The sequence below is a fragment of the Salvelinus fontinalis genome, chromosome 13, assembly GCF_029448725.1.
Source record: "Salvelinus fontinalis isolate EN_2023a chromosome 13, ASM2944872v1, whole genome shotgun sequence".
In the NCBI taxonomy this organism is placed as follows: Eukaryota; Metazoa; Chordata; class Actinopteri; order Salmoniformes; family Salmonidae; genus Salvelinus; species Salvelinus fontinalis.
In genome coordinates, this window is record NC_074677.1 from 23,203,145 (window position 1) to 23,230,925 (window position 27,781).

General features: G+C 40.9%; 1 protein-coding gene across 1 annotated transcript; it reads left to right on the forward strand.

Moving 5' to 3' along the window:
- Window positions 1-1,343: 1,343 nt before the first annotated feature.
- On the forward strand, window positions 1,344-27,058 carry LOC129868277 (protein Wnt-11-like). The gene is made up of 6 exons (XM_055942104.1): window positions 1,344-1,534; window positions 3,788-3,983; window positions 6,464-6,708; window positions 8,789-9,066; window positions 9,262-9,554; window positions 23,923-27,058. Exons 2-6 carry the CDS (start codon window positions 3,901-3,903, stop codon window positions 24,095-24,097), a joined length of 1,074 nt encoding a protein of 357 aa, XP_055798079.1. The 5' UTR covers window positions 1,344-1,534; window positions 3,788-3,900; the 3' UTR covers window positions 24,098-27,058.
- Window positions 27,059-27,781: the final 723 nt, after the last annotated feature.

Genomic DNA, 27,781 nt, shown 5'->3' on the forward strand with positions numbered 1-27,781 from the left:
TATACCCCAGTGAAACAGAAAGCCCGGCAAATCTGAATAACTGTGGTCTTGCTTTAATTCATATATATCATAAAAATACTTTTCCAGCTTGTCTTTTGTTTTTACAAAGACTGTATCAGGTGTTCAACATTGTTTAAGGCCTATACACTATTTGGTAAAGTGTCCCATAACATAACTGCTGTCCAGATTTTTTTGAATAAATACGTTTGAGTAATTGAAAGAATAATAACGTTCAATATAAATGTTAAATTATTAATGAATTAATTAAATTATGGGCTGGTTAAGCCAGTTTAATAAAATACCATCCCTCTTTTTAATCTGAGTCATTTGGACCAAGCTTTCTGAACTTGAATTGTAGCCTATAGGTAGCCTATACTTTGTCCTCCTCTCCTTTCTCTCATAAAGTTTTTTCCTCCATAAAAACAAACACCCGCACTAATTACCGGCGGGGGTTCCCGCTCTGTCAGACAACACACTGGAACAGTGTTAACAGTGGAAACATTCTTAATGAATGTGTCTTAAATGCATGGTTATTAAGGATCGTGGGTATGTGGTTGTTTTACTGCGGGGAGAGCACTGAGCGTTACGGAATTCTCTGCAGGTGGCGAAGTGAGCAGAGAGAGCTAGGTATATAAAATGTACATGGCGATGCATGGGAACATGAAGCTATGAAGAGAAACTATAAAGCAATAGTTACCTGTCTTGCTTGTAAAAAATTACGAGGTGACCATGGCGGAATCATATGCGCGTTACATATTTTCAATATTTTGTTTATTATTATCGAATATATTTAACAAAACTCAGCATATAGAAGTTAAATAATAAATTAAAATCAGTTTTTAATTAGATAGGTGATGCTGATAAGAAAACAATAGGCCCAATGAAGGTAATGATAGTATAATATAATACAATATAAGAATAATAGGCTAATTAATTAATAACAATAATGATAACAATAACAACAACAATAATAATAATAATAAAACACATAACAATAACCATAATAATCATAATTATAATAACCATAATAAAAATAGCCTACATGTTATTATTCGTGATTTATGTTATATATTATCATCATTATTGTGAGCGTTAGGCTATTGTTGTGGGCAACCTCGAAAATAATACTGCAAAAAATATATATAACAAACATCACCTATAACACAATTGTCTATCATGTGTCGAACAAGATTGGACAATGAGTATTTTACCCCTTTCCTTGGAATTCCAAATCCAACGCGCTTTGTTATGCTAAGTGTGCCTGACATCACCAGTGAGATCAAAGCCGTGCAGGAGTACTTATGAGTTGAGGCTGCCCAACTGCCAAGAGCCAGACACATTCAGCAGCTCGAGACACACCACCCTGAAGAACCTGCGAGAGAAGAGAGCCGCTGCTGCTGGGGAGTAAACGATGCTTTCCTCTTTTTGGGATTCATTCGAATTACGAAATTGTGGATTTATACGTGTTTGTGGAAGATATTGAATTGAAAAGGATATTAGGCTACACGGAATTGATACTTAATCATCATTAAAGGTGAGGAGCAATGGCATAGTTTTTCATGACATGACTATCATAGTCTAAAGTTATCGATAACATTCTTATTTTTGTTGTTGTTTTAAAGCTTGTTTTAACACGAGTTAGGCTATTTAAAGCTTATATTTTATCAAGTTCTACCCTTGTAGTTTGGATAGATTGTATCCAATATATTGTTGGAATAACGACTCGACAGGCCACTTCATGAAGTTGAACGTGACTCAAAGTATTTGCATTTGAACTTTAACTTCATTTTATTTGCCTCGCAAAAAAAGCTCAGACGAAAAAGCTCTGACGAAGGCCTTGAAGTCGATAAGTAGAGCTTAATAAAGAACAGTGATGCTAACAAGAGCAGTGTGCGGGTTTCTCTTTCCTTTTCATGTTATTCAGTTGTTAACATGCACCTGCAACAAAGATAACTCAGCTGTGCAAGTGCCTTTTTGAATTTTCCTCCCGTTCCCACAGGGACTGAATAGAAATAGAAGGCGTAGAAACAAGAAGACAGCTTCAAACATGCATTCGTGTGGGAAATTGAAAGAGAACGATGTGGAAAAAAGTTCCACCGCTTTAAGGTTGAGTGGCTGACATGGGAATTTCATTGATATTTGTTCAAGATGATCATGGAAAAAACAACAATTTAATTGACAGTTCACCCCACACAAATCCCAATTTACCCTATGCATGTATAGAGACGTTTCTCTCGCATAAACCCAATGCACCATATGTAAACATTTAATGGGAGCTCGGGATTAATATAACTAGGCTACTAACTCGCTACCACAACTGTAGGGGTCAGGTAGTGAAATGTTAATGTCAATGTTAAAGAAATGTTAACAATGTAGAATCGGATTTTCTTCTCTAGTCTAAATTGATGGTTGATTGCTAGCGCGTATAGGCTACCTCATGCGTTTTAGTTTACATTTCCTACGTGTCTTGTTACGCTCCTGTACAGCATATAGTCCTAACCCAATTTAGATGACAACTCGAAACGGGTCTATAAACTTGGATGGATCATCATTACACACATGGTTAATGATGCTTGTGAATATTTGGCCCTGGTGATAATATTGATATATGTCTTATTGTTTGTGGTTATACGAATTATTAAGCAACTACTCTTCCCACTGTAAATATCACTACAATCAGTCAGAGTGTTTTGTTTTATGCTTATATGTAAAGCTCTGAGATTCACATGGACAATAAATAGCCCTATCTGATGCAGGTAATGCCATGTAGGCCTAAAAACCGTGTCTGCTGGAGGCTTTACTGTGCTTGTTTGTTGTAGCCTTCCACTGATCATCCTACAAAGTTAAGTAGAAATTACAGTTCAGTTTGTGGTTATATCCTACCTAGCCTAAGTTACATTTTAATTGCTCATTTGTAAAAACAAACAAAACCAAACATATATATACAGGATATTTAGTGCAGAATTGGCCGTAGTTGGGCATCTGTGGGAGGGTAGCACTTTTGGGAAGGTAACCTTTTTTCAATTGTGAGAATTTTTCAGAGAATTTTTGAGATTCTGTAAACTTTCGCGAGAGTTTATGTAACTTACATGATTAGCGTTTCCCAAAAGGATCATTGAAATTTATGAGCAAACTCAGCAAAGTTTATGTGCTGCTATAAAATTTGCTATGCTCAATATGTGTCTTGGTGTTGTTGCAGTGGGAAAGAGGCTTCCATAATTTATTGAAATAGAGTTTTAGATTTCTCTATTACTTTTCCACTATATTTTAAAAAATGTGACAATAAATAAAACCAATATAGTATAGATTATCTTTTGACATTTTGTTTTGAATATTTTCTGTGGAATGTTGCTTTAAAGTAACTGTCCAGTGTTTCCAGATTTATACAAATATGACCTATAATTAATGACAATATGAGTAAAATAGTTTTCCTCACAATTTTTTTGTAGTTAATTATGTTAAAAGGAAGCTTTTCTGTGTGGGAATGGTGTGGGCATATTCTGGTCATTCAAAATATTCACGCAAATAGACCGCTGAAAGGCCAGCTCATCCTCCTCAGGAGGATGAGATAATCCTCTATGAGGAAATAGAACAATCTTATGTCTGTTCGAGATACAAGTTTGAGGTGTTTTTTCTTCTTCTCCAATTTATGCTTTGGCCACATATATGAGTATAGGATGAGTCAACAACATTATTTGGGTATGAGTTAACAGAATATGAACTTTTAAATGTGAGATTCTCACTGGAGGTGCATTTTAATGGTGCATTTTTCTATTCCACCAAACAGGGGATAGAGGGTGAGACGGTGCCATGACAGTTGACTTGTGATTGCATCTAGAAGAGCCTAGAAGCCAACATTCACCTGCATTACCGTCATCTCTAAGTTGGAACATTATCATCATGAAGAAAATGTCTAACACCCTCCCGCTCTGTCTGCTTACCATTCTGCTGTTGTCCCAGATCTGCTCCGGCATCAAATGGCTGTAAGGACCTTTTCTTTCCTCATTTTTGTGTCTGCATTTTCCCTTTATTGTGCACTATGTTGTACAGAAGATGGGTCTCTCCAAATCCTTCTCGTTTTTTACTTTATTGATTCTTAATCTGTTATAGAATATAACAGAATATAATAGAACTTTATTGTCCATCTAAAGATGAACATTTTTGCCATATTGTGTATGTGGGTAAAAAGAAAGGCAGGTTGTGTGTTTTAGTTTGAGGACTGAGTACCTATTAAATTAGGTTCTCAATTTGTTCCCTGGTGAATGTTAATAAGAAGATTTGAACTGGAATTAGAGATTGGAAAATGAATGCTCTACAGCAGGGATGAGCAACTGGAAGATACATTTCCAAAAATGAAAAGAAATATATATATATACACTACATGACCAAAAGTATGTGGACACCTGCTCATTGAATTAATATGGAGTTGGTCTGCATCGCCAGGCACTAAAATAGAACTAAGTTCTATTTGTGACGCTTGACGCACTGCAAGTCCCACCTCTCCCATCTCCTCATTGGTTTTTAGGAGCATATATCCATGTGGGTGATTGAAAGATGAACTGAGATCCACACTCCAGTCCAGTCGGTGGTTGGTTTCCAACCGCCATATAAAGTCCAAGAAGAAGCCTGAACGAGGAGATACTAGAAACAAACTCGGTTTACCCTTTTATCTGTGGATTAATTGTCAGTAGAGTAGAAGACCTTGTAGAGTAGAGGACCTTGTGCATTTCAGGTAAAATAACAACCCAATGTTTATATGCCAGGACAAATTAGCTAGCAACAGCAAGTTATCTAGCTAAATTGCTTTAAATGTTCTTAAACCTCCCCCCAAATTAATATAATTGGTTCAGAGTTCGTTTAGATATTTCAACCTGTGTGTCCCATTCGCGTCTGGTGTGGGCGGACAAAATGAACATGCACATTGAAGCACGTGTGCACCCGGTCTAGTCAGAATGTTATGCTGAAACAGGAAAGGGCCTTCCTCAAACTGTTGCCACAAAGCACTCGCCGGTCCCGTTCTGTGAGCTTGTGTGGCCTACCACTTTACAGCTGAGCCATTGTTGCTCCTAGACGTTTCCACTTCATAATAACAGCACTTACAGTTGACCAGGGAAAGGTGGCATCCTATGACAATGCCACGTTGAAAGTCACTGAGCTCTTCAGTAAGGCCATTCTAATGCCAATGTTTGTCTGTGAATATTGCATGGCTGTGTGCTCGATTTTATACACCTGTCAGCAACGGGTGTGGCTGAAATAACCGAATCCACTAATTTGAAGGGGTGTCGACATACTTTTGTATATATATATATACTGTACCAGTCAAAAGTTTTGGCACACCTACTCATTCCAGGGTTTTTCTCTATCAAAACTATGAAATAACACATATGGAATCATGTAATAACCAAAAAAGTGTTAAAACAAATCAATATATATTTTATATTTGAGATTCTTCAAACCCTTTGCCTTGATGACAGCTTTGCACACTCTTCTTTAGTGATTTTGGTAATATTTGTATTCTGTTCATAGATTAATGGACATTTTAAGCCTGCACATGATTTGGAATGGTTATTTAGCATCTGTAGCATCTGAAACCTATATGAGTGAGTTGTTAATATTTCTCTAGGCTATAACCGTTGAGCAGCAAATGTGCCTCAGAGAGAGAGAGTGAGATTGGGGATTGCATGACATTGTACTAAATCCTATCGTAGAAAGGGTCTCTCCCAGCCTTGATATTGCTACAGGGCCTGGATGTGAACCAGATGGGACCATAAACACTTGTGAGCGCTGGATTACAGGAGCACAGGGGTGTCACAGCTTATCATTAGGCATGGAGTGGCCGCCCTATTCCTCCTAATCCCAAACAGGCCAAGGTGCAGGAGGCAATGGCTGGTTCTCACGGAACTCTCTCTCTCTCGCAGTGCTCCTGCAAGACATAGAAAACAGAGATCAGGAATTGACTGACTGACCAGGTTCTCTGGTGGTTTTTCTATGAACTAATCTTCTATTCAGTCTAAGTGAAAACAAAGTATGTGTGCCCCCCTTTTAGATTTCCACATTCAGATGACTTATGTCACAGTAAAGTCTCGGGTCAAATAAAATCCTTTAAACCAATGAAGAATGTAAATGATGATAGATGAATAGATGTAGCGCCGTCAGATTTGGCTTTTTGCCTATGATGAATAAATTGTTTGGCATGTTCTGGAACCTCCTCTAGTGAACTGAATCAGGAGAATAACCTGATGCCAAGCTGTGGTCTGTTATGTTTAACCTGTTCGTGACATCTTGAGAGATTTCCATTGGCATTTCCATTGTAGTCAAGTCAAGTGGTTCAAATGCCAGAAATGTTCCCCATTCCAAACAGCTCTCATTATGTGTTTGAATGGTTGAAAACATGTGGCTCAGTATATGGCATAAGTAAGAAAATGACCTTGTATTGGCTTTTGCATGTCTGTTTCTGTTACAGGGCCCTATCACACACACCTGTGTCCTTACACATCAACCAGACCCACCACTGCAAGCTGCTGCCGGGCCTGGTGTCGTCACAAGCCCAGCTGTGTCGGAGCAACCTGGAGCTCATGCAGACCATCATCGCTGCAGCACGCGAGGTCAAGAAGACCTGCCAGAAGACCTTCGCTGACATGCGCTGGAACTGTTCCTCTATTGATATCCCCAGTGACTCTTTAAGGTATCGACCGGACCTTGACAGAGGTAGGCCTACTGGTCACAATCTACTATTTATGGTGGTTAGAACTAGGCGTAAAATAAGGAAATCAACTCCAGAATACTGGAGTAAACTATGTGAAGATCTATTGACTGAAATGGTGGTGTGAGATCCATTGTGCTAGGTGTGCAAACTATACGTTTTTTTCAAACGAACTAGGAGTGATCATCTCTGACCAAATGATTAGCACAGTAGAAACTCTGTGTCCTTGGTGGTATTCAAAAATCTAATCTAACTGTCGCAGGAGATTATTTACAAGAGAGAGTTTAAAGCTTTAATTATCGTCCTTGGTGGTCTTTTGTGCTCTGAGGGCAGTGCTCACTGTGACCAGCAAAGGATACCATTCTTCTTTGTGTCCCCTTGAAAGAAAGAAAATCATCCACTATCACCCTAGCCACTCACCCCCATAATATCTGTGCTACAAAGCTCTTCTCTTTAAATTCCAAGTACTTGATGTGGTAGTCTTCATTGCTTAGTTACAGATAATCTTCAAATGTATCTGTAACTTGTGACTCTGTCTTTTGTGTGTATTTTGTATTTTTTTGTTGTAATATTTTATGTAAACTGCTATTTCCCTGTATTTCCTTCTTGCCAGGTCGCCCTCACAAAATAGGTTTTTAACCTCAGTGGATCTTAACTGGTTATAAAGGTTAATTAAAAAAATAAAAATAGTAGTGCCTTTTCTGTTGCACAATAGATTCCACTATGTAAGATATAGTATTGAGTTGGACAGTGACTATTAGAAGGGATCTAGATATCTTTTTTTGTGGCATCTCATCCTTCTCAGTTTTAAATCCTTTTTACGGCATACATTACCTACATGCATCTGTTTTTCTATAGTAAAGCATGATGTGAAATATTGCCAGCAATCTCTGCGGAACATACTTCTTATGACTAGGCAGGCTCTTAGTTGCTCCCTTCAGTACAAAGCATTAGTAATATGCCGACATTTTTTCTATCAATCCTCGTTTCATTGAATGCACACTCCTTGCAGTGTTTTGAGAGTCTTTCCGTGTTCTGGACTTGTACTTTGATGGGTTCATTAACATTGCTAAAAGGATCTTTGCTGAGCCAGACAGAGCCAATGCCAGTTCCAGTTTTACTGAGTTTAGGTGAAGATGTAAAAATCCCACAACAAAGAGCTGGCTTCTAATCAAAGGTTTAGTGAGATAGCTCCACGATGATGCGCCTCAGGAGAAGACAGGCTCCATCTGTCAACTGTTAGACCAGTCTGAAGAAGCCCCTGGCAGACTCTAGACGAATGCTCTTCTTCATACAGGGATGTCTTTGATGGCATGAATGGTTCTTTCTTCCTGTCTCCTACCTCCATCATCCAGCATTGACATATATGCCCTCTGTGTGTACACACTTCATTACCTATACACTGAGTGTACGAAACATTAGGAACACCTTCCCAATATTAAGTTGCACCCCCCCCACCCCTTTTTGGCCTCAGAACAGCCTCAGTTCATCAGGGGCATGGACTCTACAAGGCGTCGAAAGTGTTCCACAGGAATGCTGGCCCATGTTGACTCCAATGCTTCTCACAGTTGTGTCAAGTTGGCTGGATGTGCTTTGGGTGGTGGACCATTCTTGATACACACAGGAAACTGTTGATTTCAAAAACCCAGCAGCGGTTCAGTTCCTGACACACTCAAACCGGTACTCCGTTCAAAGGCACTCTGAATGACACACATACACAATCTATATCTCAATTGTCTGAAGGCTTAAAAATCATTCTTTAACCTGTCTCATCCCCTTCATCTACATTGAATGAAGTGGATGAAACAAGTGACATCAATAAGGGAGCATAGCTTTCACCTGGATTCACCTGGTCAGTCTGTCATGGAAAGAGCATGTTCCTAATGTTTTGTACACTCACTTTATAACATCCATATTATTCACTCTGGCTGTATAACCATATGTGTCTAGTGACTTTTTCATGTCACCCTCACTAAGGGTACAGGTTAGGGTTAAATGAAGGTTACATGAATGAAAAACAATAACAGTTCATCTACAGAAGTCAGTTCAATCACTTACAAGGATTTGTCTTGTTGTTCTCAACAGGCACGAGGGAGTCAGCGTTCGTGTACGCCCTGTCCGCGGCAGCCATCAGTCACAACATCGCACGGGCGTGCACATCGGGGGACCTGCGGCTGTGTTCATGTGGCCCCATCCCCGGAGAGATCCCTGAGCCAGGCTACCGCTGGGGCGGCTGTGCAGACAACCTGCACTACGGCCTGGTCATGGGCTCCAAGTTCTCTGACGCCCCCATGAAGATGAAGAAGGCAGGCTCCCACGCCAACAAGCTGATGCACCTGCACAACAGTGAAGTGGGGAGACAGGTAGTTACACACGCAGATCACGGATATACTCACTGTTGGTAATACGGTCACTGTAACAGCCCTACATATGAGCATGTACATTTATAACTCTTGTAATTTATAATGCCTTTGTAGAATATTTGACGTATTTTCTGCCATAGCATCAACCTCAGTAGTAACAGTTTTTGACATTCACATCCTCTATTTCTCCCCCAGGCCCTGAGGGATGCGCTGGTGATGAAATGTAAGTGTCATGGTGTGTCTGGCTCTTGCTCCATACGGACCTGCTGGAGAGGCCTGCAGGACCTAAAGGATATCGCCATGGACCTGAAGACCAAGTACCTGTCAGCCACCAAGGTGGTGCACAGACCCATGGGTACGCGCAAGCAGCTGGTCCCCAAGGACATCGACATCAGGCCCGTCAGGGAGAACGAGCTGGTTTACTTGCAGAGCTCCCCGGACTTCTGCGCCAAGAACGACAAGCTCGGCTCCATTGGCACCCAGGACAGGTGAGACTGTTACAATAGGTGTGTGTGTGTGTGTGTGTGTGTGTGTGTGTGTGTGTGTGTGTGTGTGTGTGTGTGTGTGTGTGTGTGTGTGTGTGTGTGTGTGTGTGTGTGTGTGTGTGTGTGTGTGTGTGTGTGTGTTTATAAAAGCAGGGTGTTATGGGTGTCACATTGTGGAAGTATATACTGTAGGAACGTATAAAATCAGAGCTCCTCTTTTGCAAAACTCTGGTGGCAGACACCATTTTGTTTTAAGAATCTCTGACAAAGAAGTGGTCCCGGAGATTGGCCTGTCTGTGGTATGTCTGAGCACGTGTCCCTGACATGACCGTTGTGACTTGGGCCCTTGTGTTGCAATCAGACAGGGGTGAGTAATGCGGTTATTCTTAGGGCCTGAGTGCATTCAGCTGATATCGATTTGAGAGGTAATGGTCCCCAAAGATAGAATAAGACTCTCTATTCATCTGAAGTGTTTTAATAGGAATTAGAAACTGGTTGGTTCGAGCCCTGAATGCTGATTGGCTGACAGCCGTGATATATCAGACCATATTCCACAGGTATGACAAAATATTTATTTATACTACTCTAATTATGTTGGTAACCAGTTTATAATAGCAATAATGCACCTCGGGGGTTTGTGGTAAGTGGCCAATATACCACGGCTAAGGCCTGTATCCAGGCACTCCGCATTGAGTCATGCAGCCTTGGCCATATACCACACCCCCCCAGGCCTTATTGCTTAAATATATGTTGCATGTTGTTGGTCTGACAACTGTGAGAACTTAGCGGAAAGTAAGGGACATTTTCTTTGTCTGAGGTAAGGGCCAGATATAGAGAGAGGTGGCCAACCCCCTTCTACAAAAATGTGCTAGCCATCTTTGGCAGTCTAGTGGATTTTCTGCCTTTCGCATCTTTTGCCATGGGTATCCATTTTAGCAGCATATTCCTGAATCTCTGCTATTTGGTTTTGGACTGCAGAAGACGTATGACAAATGGAAAACGGAGTAGGGTTTTGTGGTTGGCAGCTCTTGGAGCTGGAAATGCAGACTATGTGGACCATTGAAAACAATTAATGCAAATGTCTCTTTACTATGCCAGCTATAGTCCAAATGTCAAGTGTCATGTGCCTAGCCCTGAGCTACTGAGCAGCAGGCCACTTAACAGATACTGTAACCTGAAGACATATTACGTGTCAGGTGCACTCAATGTGCTCCATGCATTTGCTGCCCCCAAGCTGATAATGGTCCCACCACACGTGGTCTATAGCATGTACACTATTTAGTCCTTTATGCCGAGTCTTAAGGCACCATCAGCCTCCTGCAATCGTTGGTGGCAGTCTGCAAGGGGACGTGTGACACTGATGTGCAGTGTGGTGTGTGCTTCCAAGAGGGTCCCAGAGGTCTAGGGATGTTTTAACCGCCCCATCCCACACCTCCTCCTCGCCATCACATGGCCTCATCACAGCACCATACTCCTCACCCCCACGATCCCTAGACACTCCACAAGAGCTAGTGGGATACCCAGACGGAGCCATGTTCAGTGGTGCACACTTCAGGATGGCCTTATCTGTGTTTACTCTTCAAGTGAATTCTAATCTCACTACTCCTCGCCATGGATAGCTTTGACCCCATTGACAGTTGTGTAAAGTACTTAAGTAAAAATACTTTAAAGTACTACTTAAGTAGTTTACTATTTATATTTTTGACTACTTTTACTTCGCTTAAGAAAATATTGTACTATTTTCTCCATACATTTTCCTTGACACCAAAAAGTACTCGTTACATTTTGAACGGTTAGCAGGACAAATAGTCAAAATAGTCAAATTCATGCACTTATCAACCGAACATCCCTGGTCATCCCTACTGCCTCTGATCTGGTGGACTCACTTAACACACATGCTTCATTTGTAAATTATGTCTGAATGTTGGAGTGTGCCCGTGGCTTTCTGTAAATAAATAAAAAACAAGAAAATGGTGCCATCTGGTTTGCTTAATATTAGGATTTGGAAATTATTTATACTTTTACCTTTGATACTTAAATATATTTTAAACCAAATACTTAGACTTTTATTCAAGTAGAATTTTACTGGGTGACTTTTACTTTTACTTGAGTAATTTTCTATTAAGGTATCTCTTAAGTATGACCGTTGGGTACTTTTTCCACCACTGCCCTTTGATAATATCTGGAGTGGAGTAGCAGCAAATATGAAGCCTACTCAGTTAGGGACAGAAATGTTGGGCGCCTCTTCTGTAGAAAGTTGTCCTTTACAAGTGTCCTATAGTGATGTTCGTTGTAGGATTAGAATGTGTTCTGTAATCATAGAAAATCAAATCAAATCAAAGTTGATTTGTCACGTGCACCGAATACAACAGGTGTAGACCTTACAGTGAAATGCTTACTTACAGGCTCTAACCAATGGTGCGGGGAAAAAAGGTATGTGTGTGTGTGTGTGTGTGTAGGTAAGTAAAGAAATAAAACAACAGTAAAAAGACATTTGAAAAAAGAGTAGCAAGGCTATATACAGACACCTGTTAGTCAGGCTTATTGAGGTAGTATGTACGGTACATGTAGGTATGGTAAAAGTGACTCTGCATATATGATGAACAGAGAGTAGCAGAAGCGTAAAAAGAGGGGCTGGCGGGTGGTGGGACACAATGCAGATAGCCCGGTTAGCCAATGTGCGGGGGCACTGGTTGGTCGGGCCATTTAGGTAGTATGTACATGAATGTATAGTTAAAGTGACGATGCATATAAGATAAACAGAGAGTAGCAGCAGCGTAAAAGAGGGGTTGGGGGGGGGGGGGGGGGGGGGCACGCAATGCAAATAGTCCGGGTAACCATCTGGTTACCTGTTCAGGAGTCTTATGGCTTGGGGGTAAAAACTGTTGAGAAGCCTTTTTGTCCGAGACTTGGCACTCCGGTACCGCTTGCCATGAGGTAGTAGAGAGAACAGTCTATGACTGGGGTGGCTGGAGTCTTTGACAATTTTTAGGGCCTTCCTCTGACACCGCCTGGTGTAGAGGTCCTGGATGGCAGGCAGCTTTGCCCCAGTGATGTACTGGGCCGTACGCACTACCCTCTGAAGTGCCTTGCGGTCGGAGGCCGAGCATTTGCCGTACCAGGCAGTGATGCAACCGGTCAGGATGCTCTCGATGTTGCAGCTGTAGAACCTTTTGAGGATCTCAGGACCCATGCCAAATCTTTTTAGTTTCCTGAGGGGGAATAGGCTTTGTCGTGCCCTCTTCACGACTCTCTTGGTGTGTTTGGACCAATCTAGTTTGTTGTTGATGTGGACATCAAGGAATTTGAAGCTCTCAACCTGCTCCACTACAGCCCCGTCGATGAGAATGGGGACGTGCTCGGTGCTCCTTTTCCTGTAGTCCACAATCATCTCCTTAGTCTTGGTTACGTTGAGGGATAGGTTGTTATTCTGGCACCATCCGGCCAGGTCTCTGACCTCCTCCCTATAGGCTGTCTCGTCGTTGATCAGGCCTACCACTGTTGTGTCGTCAGCAAACTTAATGATGGTGTTGGAGTCGTGCCTGGCCATGCAGTCGTGGGTGAACAGGGAGTACAGGAGGGGACTGAGCACGCACCCCTGGGGAGCTCCAGTGTTGAGGATCAGCGTGGCAGATGTGTTGCTACCTACCCTCACCACCTGGGGGCGGCCTGTCAGGAAGTCCAGGATCCAGTTGCAGAGGGAGGTGTTTAGTCTCAGGATCCTTAGCTTGGTGATGAGCTTTGAGGGTACTATGGTGTTGAACGCTGAGCTGTAGTCAATGAACAGCATTCTCACATAGGTGTTCCTTTTGTCCCAGTGGGAAAGGGCAGTGTGGAGTGCAATAGAGATTGCATCATCTGTGGATCTGTTTGGGCGGTATGCAAATTGGAGTGGGTCTAGGGTTTCTGGGATAATGGTGTTGATGTGAGCCATTACCAGCCTTTCAAAGCACTTCATGGCTAAGGACGTGAGTGCTACGAGTCTGTAGTCATTTAGGCAGGTTGCCTTTGTGTTGGGACTATGGTGGTCTTCTTGAAGCATGTTGGTATTACAGACTCTATCAGGGACATGTTGAAAATGTCAGTGTAGACACCTGCCAGTTGGTCAGCACATGCCCGGAGCACACGTCCTGGTAATCCGTCTGTCCCCGCAGCCTTGTGTATGTTGACCTGTTTAAAGGTCTTACTCACATCGGCTACGGAGAGCGAATCACACAGTCGTCCGGAACAGCTGATGCTCTCATGCATGCCTCAGTGTTGCTTACCTCGAAGCGAGCATAGAAGTGATTTAGCTCGTCTGGTAGGCTTGTGTCACTAGGCAGCTCGCGGCTGTGCTTCCCTTTGTAGTCTGTAATAGTTTTTTAATCCCTGCCACATCCGACGAGCGTCGGAGCCAGTGTAGTATGATTCAATCTTAGCCCTGTATTGACGCTTTGCCTGTTTGATGGTTCGTCGCAGGGCATAGCAGGATTTCTTGTAAGCTTACGGGTTAGAGTCCCGCACCTTGAAAGCGGCAGCTCTACCCTTTAGCTCAGTGCAAATGTTGCCTGTAATCCATGGCTTCTGGTTGGGGTATGTATGTACAGTCACTGTGGGGATGACGTCCTCAATGCACTTATTGGTAAAGCCAGTGACTGATGTGGTGTATTCCTCAATGTCATCAGAAGAATCCCGGAACATGTTCCAGTCTGTGATAGCAAAACAGTCCTGTAGTTTAGCATCTGCTTCATCTGACCATTTTTTTATTGACCGAGTCACTGGTACTTCCTGCTTTATTTTTTGCTTGAAAGCAGGAATCAGGAGGATAGAGTTGTGGTCGGATTTACCAAATGGAGGGCGAGGGAGAGCTTTGTACGCGTCTCTGTGTGTGGATTACAGGTCATCTAGAATTGTTTTCCCTCTGGTTGCACATTTAACATGTTGATAGAGATTTGGTAGAACTGATTTAAGTTTCCCTGCATTAAAGTCTCCGGCCACTAGGAGTGCCGCCTCTGGGTGAGTGGTTTCCTGTTTGCTTATTTCCTTATACAGCTGACTGAGTGCGGTCTTAGTGCAATGCATAACAAGTTACATTTCAATAATATCCCCGGATCTGAGGAATGATCAGTGTCTCAAAGGTAACAAGCACTGTGAGTCTTGCGTGTGACGGCACCATCAAAGGATGTGTTTTAATTCAGAATGAGATTAGTAGCTCTGACCGTGAGTGACAGCTGTGTGAGAGTGATGTGGAGTTAACAGACTGTGCTGTCCTTTTGATCCATTAACTTGCACCAGATAGGGCAGATTTTCCCTGACAAAACAAATCTGTGTAGAGATATTGTTAATTGCCCCATCCCAAAGGCCATTATTGTAAGGATGGGAGAGCATAATATACAAGGAAATTCTCAAAGCTGCTAATGAGAACCTTGACGACCTTGTACCTAGCCGGGGAGGATTCCGGTGGGGTGCCCCCACCCAGGCAGTGGCAGTGCTGGCAACAGTAGCTGCAGTAACACATGGGGAGGGGGTCACACTCAGACATTCAGAGACGGGCCATATTATTGTGGCCATGGTGGCACAAAATCAAAGGTCTGACTGCACGGAGAGATGCTTAGAATATGGTTGTTGTGGGTGTTTCAGGGGAAGGGGGTATATCTGACCTCCATCACCTAGGACCTGACAATGGGTAATCAAATCTCCCCATTTCTTTGCTCAGTTTTGCAGGCCTTCTCATACAGCTGCAACTGTATATGCATTCGTAAATCAATAACCTTTCTTGAGTTGGGCTCTAGGATAGTGCAACTGTTGAGAATCTGAGTCTATGGTTGTTGTGGGGGAAAGGGGTTGAGTGTGTATGAGTGTGTGGGTGTGTGTGTGTGTATCCCAACTGCTGCGAGGGAGTAAAAGATGTTAGGGACAATATAGGATGAATCACAATAATTGTTTGCTAAAATAATAATTGCTTGCCATAATGTAATTTTGGTAATGGCGAGACTGGTGAGAGGTAAAAATCCTTTGCATAAATTACCTACATTACTACAAATATTAATAGCTAATTATGTAAAATAAGATAAACATGATTTTTTAAATATACTGTATATATTCAGTATATACATTTTTTAAATGGCTATATATAATACAAATGTAGGTGAGGGCGATGGAAATGCATTTGGCGGTTGATTTGCTTCTGTTCTGTGGGTGGCACTGTGTTCTTTTCGAAGGATGGGTCCCTGTCTCTTCGGGGCCATGGGATCCGGGGGGGGCGGAGGTGGTCTGCCGGGCATTGGGATGACAACCCAACTCGGGATGAGGAGAGGTTTTAGTGGGTGGAATAGTGCGGACCAATTGGATGTTTACTTAATAGCAATGCAAATATCATGGTACAGCTATATTGACACCCAATCATCATGTTCGTTGTTAATGGTACGTTTACAGACATATATTTTGATAAACAGAATTGAAACGTGTGTCTCATTATGGTAAGTGGTGAAATAAGTATAGACAGTTATAATTGTAATGGCTTAGCAGATAATAAGAAAAGACAATCAGTATTTACCTGGCTAAAAGAGAAGGAATATAATATCTATTGTTTACAGGAAACTCATTCAAAAATTTTAGATGAAGTTTTGTGGAAAAAGGACTGGGGGGGGGGGCAAAATATATTTATCCCATAGGCAAAGAAATTAAAAAGGGGTGATGATATTAATTAACAGTAATTTTGATCCAAATGTGCACATTGTGCAAACAGATCCTCAAGGTAGATGGATTATTTTAAATATGTTATTGGACCATAAACAGATATGGCTTATTAACCTATACGGTATAAATAATGATGATCCAAGCTTCTTTGAAAATATATATAAGAATTTATCAACTCTACAAGCAATACACAACTCTACTATTATGGTGGGAGATTATAATACTGTTTTAAATACCTCTATGGACCGTAAAGGAAATCACACTACACACTATCACCTTCAGGCACTTCAGGAAATCATGAATGTCATGGATATATTGGAATTTGTGGATATATGGAGGCTTAAATACCCTGACCTACTGAGATATACATGGCGGAGGCTTAATCAAGCTACTGTAGTTGTCTTGATTACTTTCTTATGTCATTCTCTCTGGCACCAAAAGTTTAAAATGTGTTGATAGGGGACAGAATGTGGTCGGATCATCACATAATTAGCATATATATATTACTCTTTCTGAATTTCCACATGGGCGAGGATATTGGAAATTTAATCAAAGCCTACTGGATGATAACTTGTTTATAACTAGGACGGAAGAATTTATAACTGACTTTTTCCGACAAAACATAGGTACAGCAGATCCCCTTATTGTATAGGACACATTTAAATGTGCCTTTAGAGGCCATGCAATTCAGTACTCATCTATAAAACAAAATCAATTTAGAGATAAAGAGTCCATATTAACAAAGGAAGTTGAAGGACTAACAGTACAGTTAGATAGCAATAAAAACGGTACCATAGAGGCACAGAATAAGTTAGAGGAAAAACAAAAAGAAATGGAGGAACTTTTTCAAGAAAGATCCAGTGTAATATATTATAAAATAAAGCGAACTGGATGGAATATGGGGATAAATGCACCAAATTCTTTTTCAATCTTCAACATAGAAATGCTACCCCCAAAAATGTATTGAAACTTGTTACAGATGATGGAGTCACGCATGATTCACTGAACAATATTTTGAAAGAGGAAGTAAAGTACTTTAAGAATATGTTTTCGTTTCAGTCTCTTCCATCTCCACTAATCGAAGCTAATTGTATGGATTTGTTTCCTATTAATAATGTAACATTAACATCTGTACAGAAAGACTCATGTGAAGGCCAAATTACAGAGGAGGAGCTTCATGATGCAATTAAAGCCTTTAAGTCTGGGAAAACTCCAGGGCTGGATGGCATAGAAGTGGAAGTATACCAAACCTTTTTATATTTTTATAATTGATAGAAAGAATGTATTTTTCGATTAAAAAAAGGTATAATTTTTGTAAATTATATCATAAATAGGACTGGTGGTGTAACGGTCCTGACCTGTTTTATGTTGTTTTTTTATGTGTTTAGGTCAGGGCATGTGTTTTGGGTGGGCAGTCTATGTTATCTGTTTCTATGTTGGTTTTGGTTGCCTGGTATGGCTCTTAATTAGAGGCAGGTGTTTTGCGTTCTCCTCTAATTAAGAGTCATATTTAGGTAGGGTGTTCTCACTGTTTGTTGGTGGGTGATTGTCTCCTGTTTTTGTGTCGATGTTACACCATACGGGATTGTTTCAGTTTGTTCGTGCGTTTATGTAGTCTGTTCCTGTGTCAGCGTGCTTCGTGTATATGTAAGTTCGTTTGTTCAGGTCTGTCTACATCGTTTTGTTATTTTGTTAGTTTTTTTCAAGTATAGTTTGTTTCGTTTTGTCTGTTAAATAAAACTCAACATGTATTCACAACCCGCTGCGCCTTGGCTCGATCACTACACCTCCTCTTCTTATGAAGAGAGAGAGGAACGCCGTAACAGGTGGAGTTATGTCACACATGCAGCTAACACAGACATATGGAAATGTCTGCTCTACCCAAAATTACAACCAACTAATTGCAGCATTACCACAAACATGGAAGAGGTAAGTAGAAGGGGGAAAAAGTAAGGAACTTGTCAGTCGACCCTGCATTAAAGACCAGAAATGGTTAAAGAAAATTGTGATAAATAAAAATATATACCAATTTCATTTAAGGACCAAAGAATTGACAGCTGTGCCATATAAATTGCAAAATAGTTTGGGAGAGATTTGATGTACCGATTCAATGGCACATTGTAACGGCAGTCTAGCTCTTCCTCCTCTTCCTCCTCCGAGGAGAGGCGAGAAGGATCGGAGGACCAATGTACAGCGTGGTAAGTTTCCATGATTTAATAACAAGAAAACTAGACAAAATACAAAACAACAAACGTACTAACCGTCACAGTCCCGTGTGGCACAAACACTGACACAGAAAACAACCACCCACAAATCCCCAACACAAAACAAGCCACCTATATATGATTCTCAATCAGGGACAACGATTGACAGCTGCCTCTGATTGAGAACCATATTAGGCTGAACACAGAAACAGACAAACTAGACACACAACATAGAATGCCCACCCAGCTCACGTCCTGACCAACACTAAAACAAGCACAACACATAAGAACTCTGGTCAGGACGTTACATACATGGTTCATGAATTGACACGCAAAACAACGCCGGATTCAAAACTTCAAATTTAAATTAATATACAAAATTCTTGCAACCAATATAATGTTATATATACAGTATATGGGGGATACAATCTTCCCGGTTCTGCAGATTTTGCTGCGAGGAGGCAGTCATTAGATCATTTATTTTGGTACTGTCCACATGTAGCTTGTTTTTGGTCACAGGTCCAGGAATGGCTGAAGAATTGCAACATTTACCAAGAACTAACGCTGCAGATAGCAATACTGGGTGATTTGAAAAGTCATAGTCAATCGATCAATAATACAATAATTATTCTAGCAAAAATGTTTATCTTTAATTTACAATCTGTAGAAGCTATGAGAATAGAAAGGTTCAGTACTTTTCTGAAGAATCACAGCACAGTTGAAAAATATATGGCAAATAGATATCCAAAATGGATGGTGTTAAGAGAAAGTTGGGAGGGGTTGAATGAAGCTGAAGGTTGGGACTAATAACAACAAGAAAACCAATGTAAAACATACAGGGTCTGTAAAATGTATATAGGTTCAGAAATGTTGAAATAGCACAGTTACAAATAGAAATCAAACTGGATGGACATCAGAAATAGAGGAAGGACAAAAAAATCAATAATATATGTCACGTTCGTCGTATGGAGGAAGAGAGGAGGACCAAGGCGCAGCGTGATACGAATACATTCTTCTATTTATTTAACACGAAACGAAGAACACTTAAACAAACTAATCAAAACAACAAAACGAACGTGAAGCTATATATATAAAGTACAGACACAAGCAACCAATACATAGACAATAACCTACGAAATACCCAACGGAATATGGCTGCCTAAATATGGTTCCCAATCAGAGACAACGATAAACAGCTGCCTCTAATTGAGAACCAATTTAGGCAACCATAGACATACAAACACCTAGACTAGTAAACACCCCATAAACAAGACAAAACACATACATCCCCCATGTCACACCCTGACCTAACCAAAATAATAAAGAAACAAAGATAACTAAGGTCAGGGAGTGACAATATAACTATTGTAAAATAGATTGTGTCTGTAAATGTGTATAATACGTATAAACTGAAGGTAGAAGCCTAAGTATTATTGTTTATTAGTTTACTTCAATTGTGGGAGGGGTGGTAGGGTTTGCGGGGAATAATAAAGGTATATTCTAAAAAAGTGTGCATATGTATGCATGTATATATGAATGTGTATGTATGTACAGTTGATGTCGGAAGTTTACATACACCTTAGCCAAAAACATTTAAACTCAGTTTTACACAATTCCTGACATTTAATCCTCGTAAAAATTACAATAAGTTGGGTGAATTTTGGTCCATTCCTCCTGAATGGTGTAACTGTGTAACTGAGTCAGGTTTGTAGGCCTCCTTGCTCGCACATGCTTTTTCAGTTCTGCCCACACATTTTCTATAGGATTGAGGTTAGAGCTTTGTGATGGACACTCCAATATCTTGATTTTGTTGTCCTTAAACCATTTTGCCACAACTTTGGAAGTATGCTTGGGGTCATTGTTCATTTGGAAGACCCATTTGCGACCAAACTTTAACTTCCTGACTGATGTCTTGAGATGTTGCTTCAGTATATCCACATAATTGTCCTTGCTCATGATGCCATCTATTTTGTGAAGTGCACCAGTCCCTCCTGCAGCAATGCACCCCCACAACATGATGCTGCCACCCCTGTGCTTCACAGTTGGGATGGTGTTCTTCGGCTTGCAAGCATCCCCCTTTTTTCCTCCAAACATAATGGTGGTCATTATGGCCAAACAGTTCTATTTTTGTTTCATCAGACCAGAGGACATTTCTCCAAAAAGTACGATCTTTGTCCCCATGTGCAGTTGAAAACCGTAGTCTGGCTTTTGTATGCTGGTTTTGGAGCAGTGGCTTCTTCCTTGCTGAGCGGCCTTTGAGGTTATGTCGATATAGGACTCGTTTTACTGTGGATATAGATACTTTTTTACCTGTTTCCTCCAGCATCTCCACAAGGTCCTTTGCTGTTGTTCTAGGATTGATTTGCACTTTTCGCACCAAAGTATATTCATCTCTAGGAGACAGAACGCGTCTCCTTCTTGAGCGGTATGACGGCTGCGTGGTCCCATGGTGTTTATACTTGCGTGTTATTGTTTGTACAGATGAACGTTGTACCTTCAGGCATTTGAAAATTGCTCCGAAGGATGAACCAGACTTGTGGAGGTCTACAATTTATTTTTCTGAGGTCTTGGCTGATTTCTTTTGATTTTCCCATGATGTCAAGCAGCATCATTGAGTTTGAAGGTAGGCCTTGAAATACATCCACAGGTACACCTCCAATTGACTCAAATGATGTCAATAAGCCTATCAGAAGCATCTAAAGCCATGACATAAGTTTCTGGAATTTTGCAAGTTATTTAAAGGCACAGTCAACTTAGTGTATGTAAACTTCTGAACCACTGGAATTGTGATACAGTGAATTATAAGTTAAATAATCTGTCTGCAAACAATTGTTGGAAAAATGACTTGTGTCATGCACAAAGTAGATGTCCTAACCGACTTGCCAAAACTATAGTTTGTTAACAAGAAATTTGTGAAGTGGTTGAAAAACGAGATTAAATGACTCCAAGCTAAGTGTATGTAAACTTCCGACTTCAACTGTATGTGTATATGTATGAATGTTTACGTATATACACTGCTCAAAAAAATAAAGGGAACACTTAAACAACACAATGTAACTCCAAGTCAATCACACTTCTGTGAAATCAAACTGTCCACTTAGGAAGCAACACTGATTGACAATACATTTCACATGCTGTTGTGCAAATGGAATAGACAAAAGGTGGAAATTATAGGCAATTAGCAAGACACCCCCAATAAAGGAGTGGTTCTGCAGGTGGTGACCACAGACCACTTCTCAGTTCCTATGCTTCCTGGCTGATGTTTTGGTCACTTTTGAATGCTGCCGATGCTTTCACTCTAGTGGTAGCATGAGACGGAGTCTACAACCCACACAAGTGGCTCAGGTAGTGCAGCTCATCCAGGATGGCACATCAATGCGAGCTGTGGCAAGAAGGTTTGCTGTGTCTGTCAGCGTAGTGTCCAGAGCATGGAGGCGCTACCAGGAGAAAGGCCAGTACATCAGGAGACGTGGAGGAGGTCGTAGGAGGGAAACAACCCAGCAGCAGGACCGCTACCTCCGCCTTTGTGCAAGGAGGAGCAGGAGGAGCACTGCCAGAGCCATGCAAAATGACCTCCAGCAGGCCACAAATGTGCATGTGTCTGCTCAAACGGTCAGAAGCAGACTCCATGAGGGTGGTATGAGGGCCCGACGTCCACAGGTGGGAGTTGTGCTTACAGCCCAACACCGTGCAGGACGTTTGGCATTTGCCAGAGAACACCAAGATTGGCAAATTCGGCACTGGCGCCCTGTGCTCTTCACAGATGAAAGCAGGTTCACACTGAGCACATGTGACAGACGTGACAGAGTCTGGAGACGCCGTGGAGAACGTTCTGCTGCTTGCAACATCCTCCAGCATGACCGGTTTGGCGGTGGGTCAGTCATGGTGTGGGGTGGCATTTCTTAGGGGGGCCGCACAGCCCTCCATGTGCTCGCCAGAGGTAGCCTAACTGCCATTAGGTACCAAGATGAGATCCTCAGACCCCTTGTGAGACCATATGCTGGTGCTGTTGGCCCTGGGTTCCTCCTAATGCAAGACTATGCTAGACCTCATGTGGCTGGAGTGTGTCAGCAGTTCCTGCAAGAGGAAGGCATTGATGCTATGGACTGGCCCGCCCGTTCCCCAGACCTGAATCCAATTGAGCACATCTGGGACATCATGTCTCGCTCCATCCACCAACGCCACGTTGCACTACAGACTGTCCAGGAGTTGGCGGATGCTTTAGTCCAGGTCTGGGAGGAGATCCTTCAGGAGACCATCCGCCACCTCATCAGGAGCATGCCCAGGCGTTGTAGGGAGGTCATACAGGCACGTGGAGGCCACACACACTACTGAGCCTCATTTTGACTTGGACATTACAGGACATTAGGACATTATATCAAAGTTGGATCAGCCTGTAGTGTGGTTTTCCACTTTAATTTTGAGTGTGACTCCAAATCCAGACCTCCATGGGTTGATCAATTTGATTTCCATTGATCATTTTTGTGTGATTTTGTTGTCAGCACATTCAACTATGTAAAGAAAAAAGTATTTAATAAGAATATTTCATTCATTCAGATCTAGGATGTATTATTTTAGTGTTCCCTTTATTTTTTTGAGCAGTGTATATATATATGTATATATATTTGGGTATGTACAGTATGTGTATGTATGTATGTATATGGATATATATATATTTACCCAAAAATTATATGGGGGATTGGAAATGATTTAGACAATTACATTGATGGAAGCAACAATCTATCCTCAATATTAAAGCGGATCCACCCCCTAAAAATAAACAAAAAGAAAAAGGTTAAAAAAAAGAAAAAAGAGGAGTCTGTCCTACTTATTCCAATGACTCACCCTCCCTCCCTCCCTACCCACCACCCCTTCCCTCCTTTTCCCTCCTCTGTGTCAGCAGCCTTCAGCCATCCTCTTAGTGTCTCTGTCTCCCACCACGCTGGCCATTAACACTCTGCTATTATAAATCAATGCAATTATGTGGAGAGAGAGGGTTAAATAGAGGGAGGGCTCCCCTGTGTATTCACTCTGATTTATGATAGAGCTATTCTCTGCTCACATAAGATACCCCTGGGCTTAAGAAATTAAAGGGTCCCAAGCGAAGCATCTGCTGCCCTCAGAAAAAACACGTGGGAGATTGTTTGGGTGAACGCACAATAAGCGTTTGTCAAGCTCTCCCTCTTTCAATACATTTGTGAGGCTTGGGTTGGACTTTTTTGGGTTGATATTTGAGAGAGGAAGTATTCTAATATCAATGGTGTTGTTTGAGCGGGGAATTCATTGGGGAGACCGTGTGTATCTGTGTGTGTGTGGGCGTGCATGTGTGTAAATGTTAGGGACCTTGAGGGCTTTCCATTGACCAAAATGTATTACCGGTGAATAGAATGGTTTGTTTCTCTGTCATTTGTTTGGGAGCAGACAGTGTCATTTATGGATGCAAAAAAGGATTAAGACTAATTTTAACTCGCTCTCTCTGTCCATTCCAGGCAGTGCAACAAGACGTCCATCGGCAGCGATAGCTGCGACCTGATGTGCTGTGGGCGAGGCTACAACCCCTACACAGAGAAGCTGGTGGAACGCTGCCACTGCAAGTACCACTGGTGCTGCTATGTCACGTGTAAGAAGTGTGAGAGGATTGTGGAGAGATACGTCTGCAAATGAGTCCATGTTGTCTACTTCATCCATCCAGTCTCTGGGCTGGGGCAACAGATAACCAAAGCACTACGGTTCCAAGATGCCTTACTTTTGTCTTAAGCTTTAGCATGTATATTTTGACAAGAAACAGTTCATTTTTGTTCATCATTTTTTACTAAACCCTGACCCACAAGCAGGACTAAAAAGTTAAACATTTTTACGAACGTGGACAAATGGGTGTTGTGACAATGCCTATCGGTTTACGTGAAGACCACCGTCCTCAAGGGTTTTTTCTTTCCTTACACTTGCCATACTTGGATATCAAAAGTCTATTTTCATATACCTTTATTAAAATAAATTATATTGGATGTTTGTTTTTTTGTACTTCTGGTCACGCTCTGATGTTGACGTTCACCGTTTCCACGGAATTCAAAGGGTTCTGAAGGATCCATATTTTTTATTGCTCAAATGGTACTCGTTTTTTCAAGAGAGAAAGACACGCAAAGAAAGAGAGGAAAAAGGTACAAAACACACAAAGGGAACTTCCAGTACTTTCAGTCATGGAACTTTTTTAGTAACTGGTGTTGAACTGTGGACACTTCAACTCGAATGGGGACTCGCCTGCAGACAGAAAGTTCTGTGTGCATCCTCAGTAAAAGGAAAAAGAACTCCCAGTGTTAGAAACAGCACATCATCCCTATAATGTCTGACATGCAGGTAGTCCAAAGCCTAACGCTCAGAGCATGTGAACAGAACACATGGGTCTCATATAATCCTGTGTTATTATGAACCACTCTTGAGTGGATGTACATACTGTCTTTTTGTATGCTGAATTAAATAATTAAATATTTATAAACTAATTAAAGAATCTTTACCAAGCTCTTTAAAAATTTCCCAAGAACGCACATTATCATCATCATCATGGTGAAAAACTTGTTGGTCATTTAGAAAAAGCTTGTCAAGAGAACTACATAATCTCACAAGCTGATGTTTTTGGAATAGACTAGCTATATTTCTTCCCCTCGAAGCATTACTGTTTTAATCTCCAAGTGTTAAGAAAATATACATTTCACACAATCATCTGTGACGCTATGATAAATGAACACACATGTGATGTGTTGTAGTGTTTCATCTCAAGGCCAATTGGGATCAACCTCTCAATTACAAAATACCTGGGAAACTGTTTGTTTGGACATTCCTCACTGTCACAAAGACCATTGTAAGAAAGCTTTAATTCTATCACAGGTTTAGCCTAATGCTCATATGAATTAGGTGAGATCTTGGAAGTGGTTAAACCTCCAATTAAAAAATGAAATAAATCTAATTTATTTGAATATAAAGGGTTAGGTTGTTACTAAAAGGAACTCTGTAAGTCAGAAGTATTACCCTCTGACCAAACCTTATGTTGCCTTGTGGTTCTCATGATTCTTAACAGACACAAATAGCTAGCGAGGGCTTGAAGCTAAGCATCTTGGCCAATGCTGTGCTCTGACACATTGAGGCTCCAACCTGCACAAGCCAAACACATGTACCACTATTGACCTAGCCTGCCCATGGGGGCACAGATGCTGCCAACACAGCTACAGAAATATAGAACAGCAGGGGAAGTATGTTTAATAGAACGCAATCATTGTTACATGAGCGTTTTAGAGGCCTTTTATGAGCTCGGTTTGTGTTTGCAGCGGTCAATAACTGCTAACAAATTGTTTGATAGGCATGTTTTAACTGATTAAAGTCTTTCTATTTTAGGAATTATGAGAAATGTACAGCGGAGTGGATTCCAGATACACTGGGCGCGTTTGAGTGGTAAGGCGAAAGTAGCCGACTGTAAGCGGAAGTTGACGAGTAAAGTCGGGGGAGGTACAAATGCACCGACAGCAAGTCAGACAACTTCTGCTGTTTCTAGAAAACGTTACAATGGGAGACATGGCAATCACCTTTGTTAATGTCGATAAAGTTGATGTTATCAAAATTACACTTCTACACAAAGCTAAACATGGTCAACATGTTCTAAGGAATTAATATTTTGATGATAAGGAAATAAGATACCATGCCAAGCTCTTTCTAACATTCACAGGACTTGTTTTGTATTTTTGGGATGGTTTTCTCAAAATATTAGCAGGTAGTGAGTGCACAGGCTACTAGAATGAGAACATAGAGCCCTCCGTAATTATTGGCACAGTGAAGCATTTAGTCTTCTTTTGGCTCTGTACTACAGCACTTTAAATTTGAAATGATATGGCGCTGAGGTTAAAGTGCAGACTGTCAGCTTTAATTTGAGGTTATTATCATCCATATCGGGTCAACCGTTTAGGAATGACAGCAAAGCTATCAACAAGGCAAGGGGTGGATACATTGAAGTGTCTGAAATATAAAATATTTGTTTAAGACTTTTTTGGTTACCACATGATTCCATATGTGTTATTTCATAGTTTTGATGTCTTCACTATTATTCTACAATGTAGAAAATAGTAAAAAATTAGGAAAAACCCTTGAATGACTAGGTGTGTCCAAACTTTTGACTGGTACTGTATATGTGTATTAAAGTAGTCAAAAGTTTAGTATTTTGTCCCATATTCCTAACATGGAATGATTGCATCAAGCTTGTGACACTACAAATTTGTTGGATGCATTTGCTGTTTGTTTTGGTTGTGTTTCAGATTATTTAGTGCCCAGTAGAAATGAATAGTAAATAATGTATTGTGTCACTTTGGAATCATTTACATTGTAAAAAAGAATAGCATATGTTTCTAAACACTTCTAAACATGTACATTAATGTGGATGCTACCATGATTACGGATAGTCCTGAATGAATCGTCAATAATGATGAGTGGGAAAGTTACAGACGCACAAATATCATACCCACCAAAAAATGCTAACCTCCCCTGTTACTTGCCATTACTTCATTTCTTGTACCTTCCTCATTATTATTTGTGATTGTGCAACATGGAATTATAACAGATGTGATTAAATGGAGTCCACAAAGATTATTCCTGTATGGTAATTGATTGCATGTCATCATCACTATAGACTGCGTGAATTTCTTTAATTCTCAACCTTTATGTTGCTTTTGTCAGTAAGCATGTAAAGAACAGCATTTTATTCAATCAGATGAATGACAAAGCACTCATGTGATAGGATAAGTTACTGGGTAAAAAACATGACAATAATTATACTCCACATGTACATCAGTTCACATAAGTTACAGGGTAAACAATATACCAAGTAATATGCCAAGCACTCAAATGCACTTGGTATTGAACCCACGACTGTTGTCTGGGGTACTTCAAATCGAATCTAGTATAATGTTATATGTCACATGTTTTGTAAACAACAGGTGTAGACTAACAGTGAAATGCTTACTTTACAGGCCCTTCCCAACAATGCAGAGACAAAGAAAGTAGAGAAATAATAGAAAAATAAAACACATAACAATAACGTAATAGTAGATACACAATGAGTAACAATAACTTGGCATTATACAAGGGGTACCAGTACAGAGTCAATGTGCAGTGGTACGAGGTAATTGAGTTATATATGTACATATAACTAGGAATAAAGTGACAGATAATAAACAGTAGCAGCAGCGTATGTGATGAGTCAAAAAAGTTTGTGCAAAAAAAGTAAATGCAGATAGTCCGGCTAGCTATTTGGTTAATTTAGCAGTCTTATGCCTTGGGGGTGGATGCTGTTCAGGGTCCTGTTGGTTC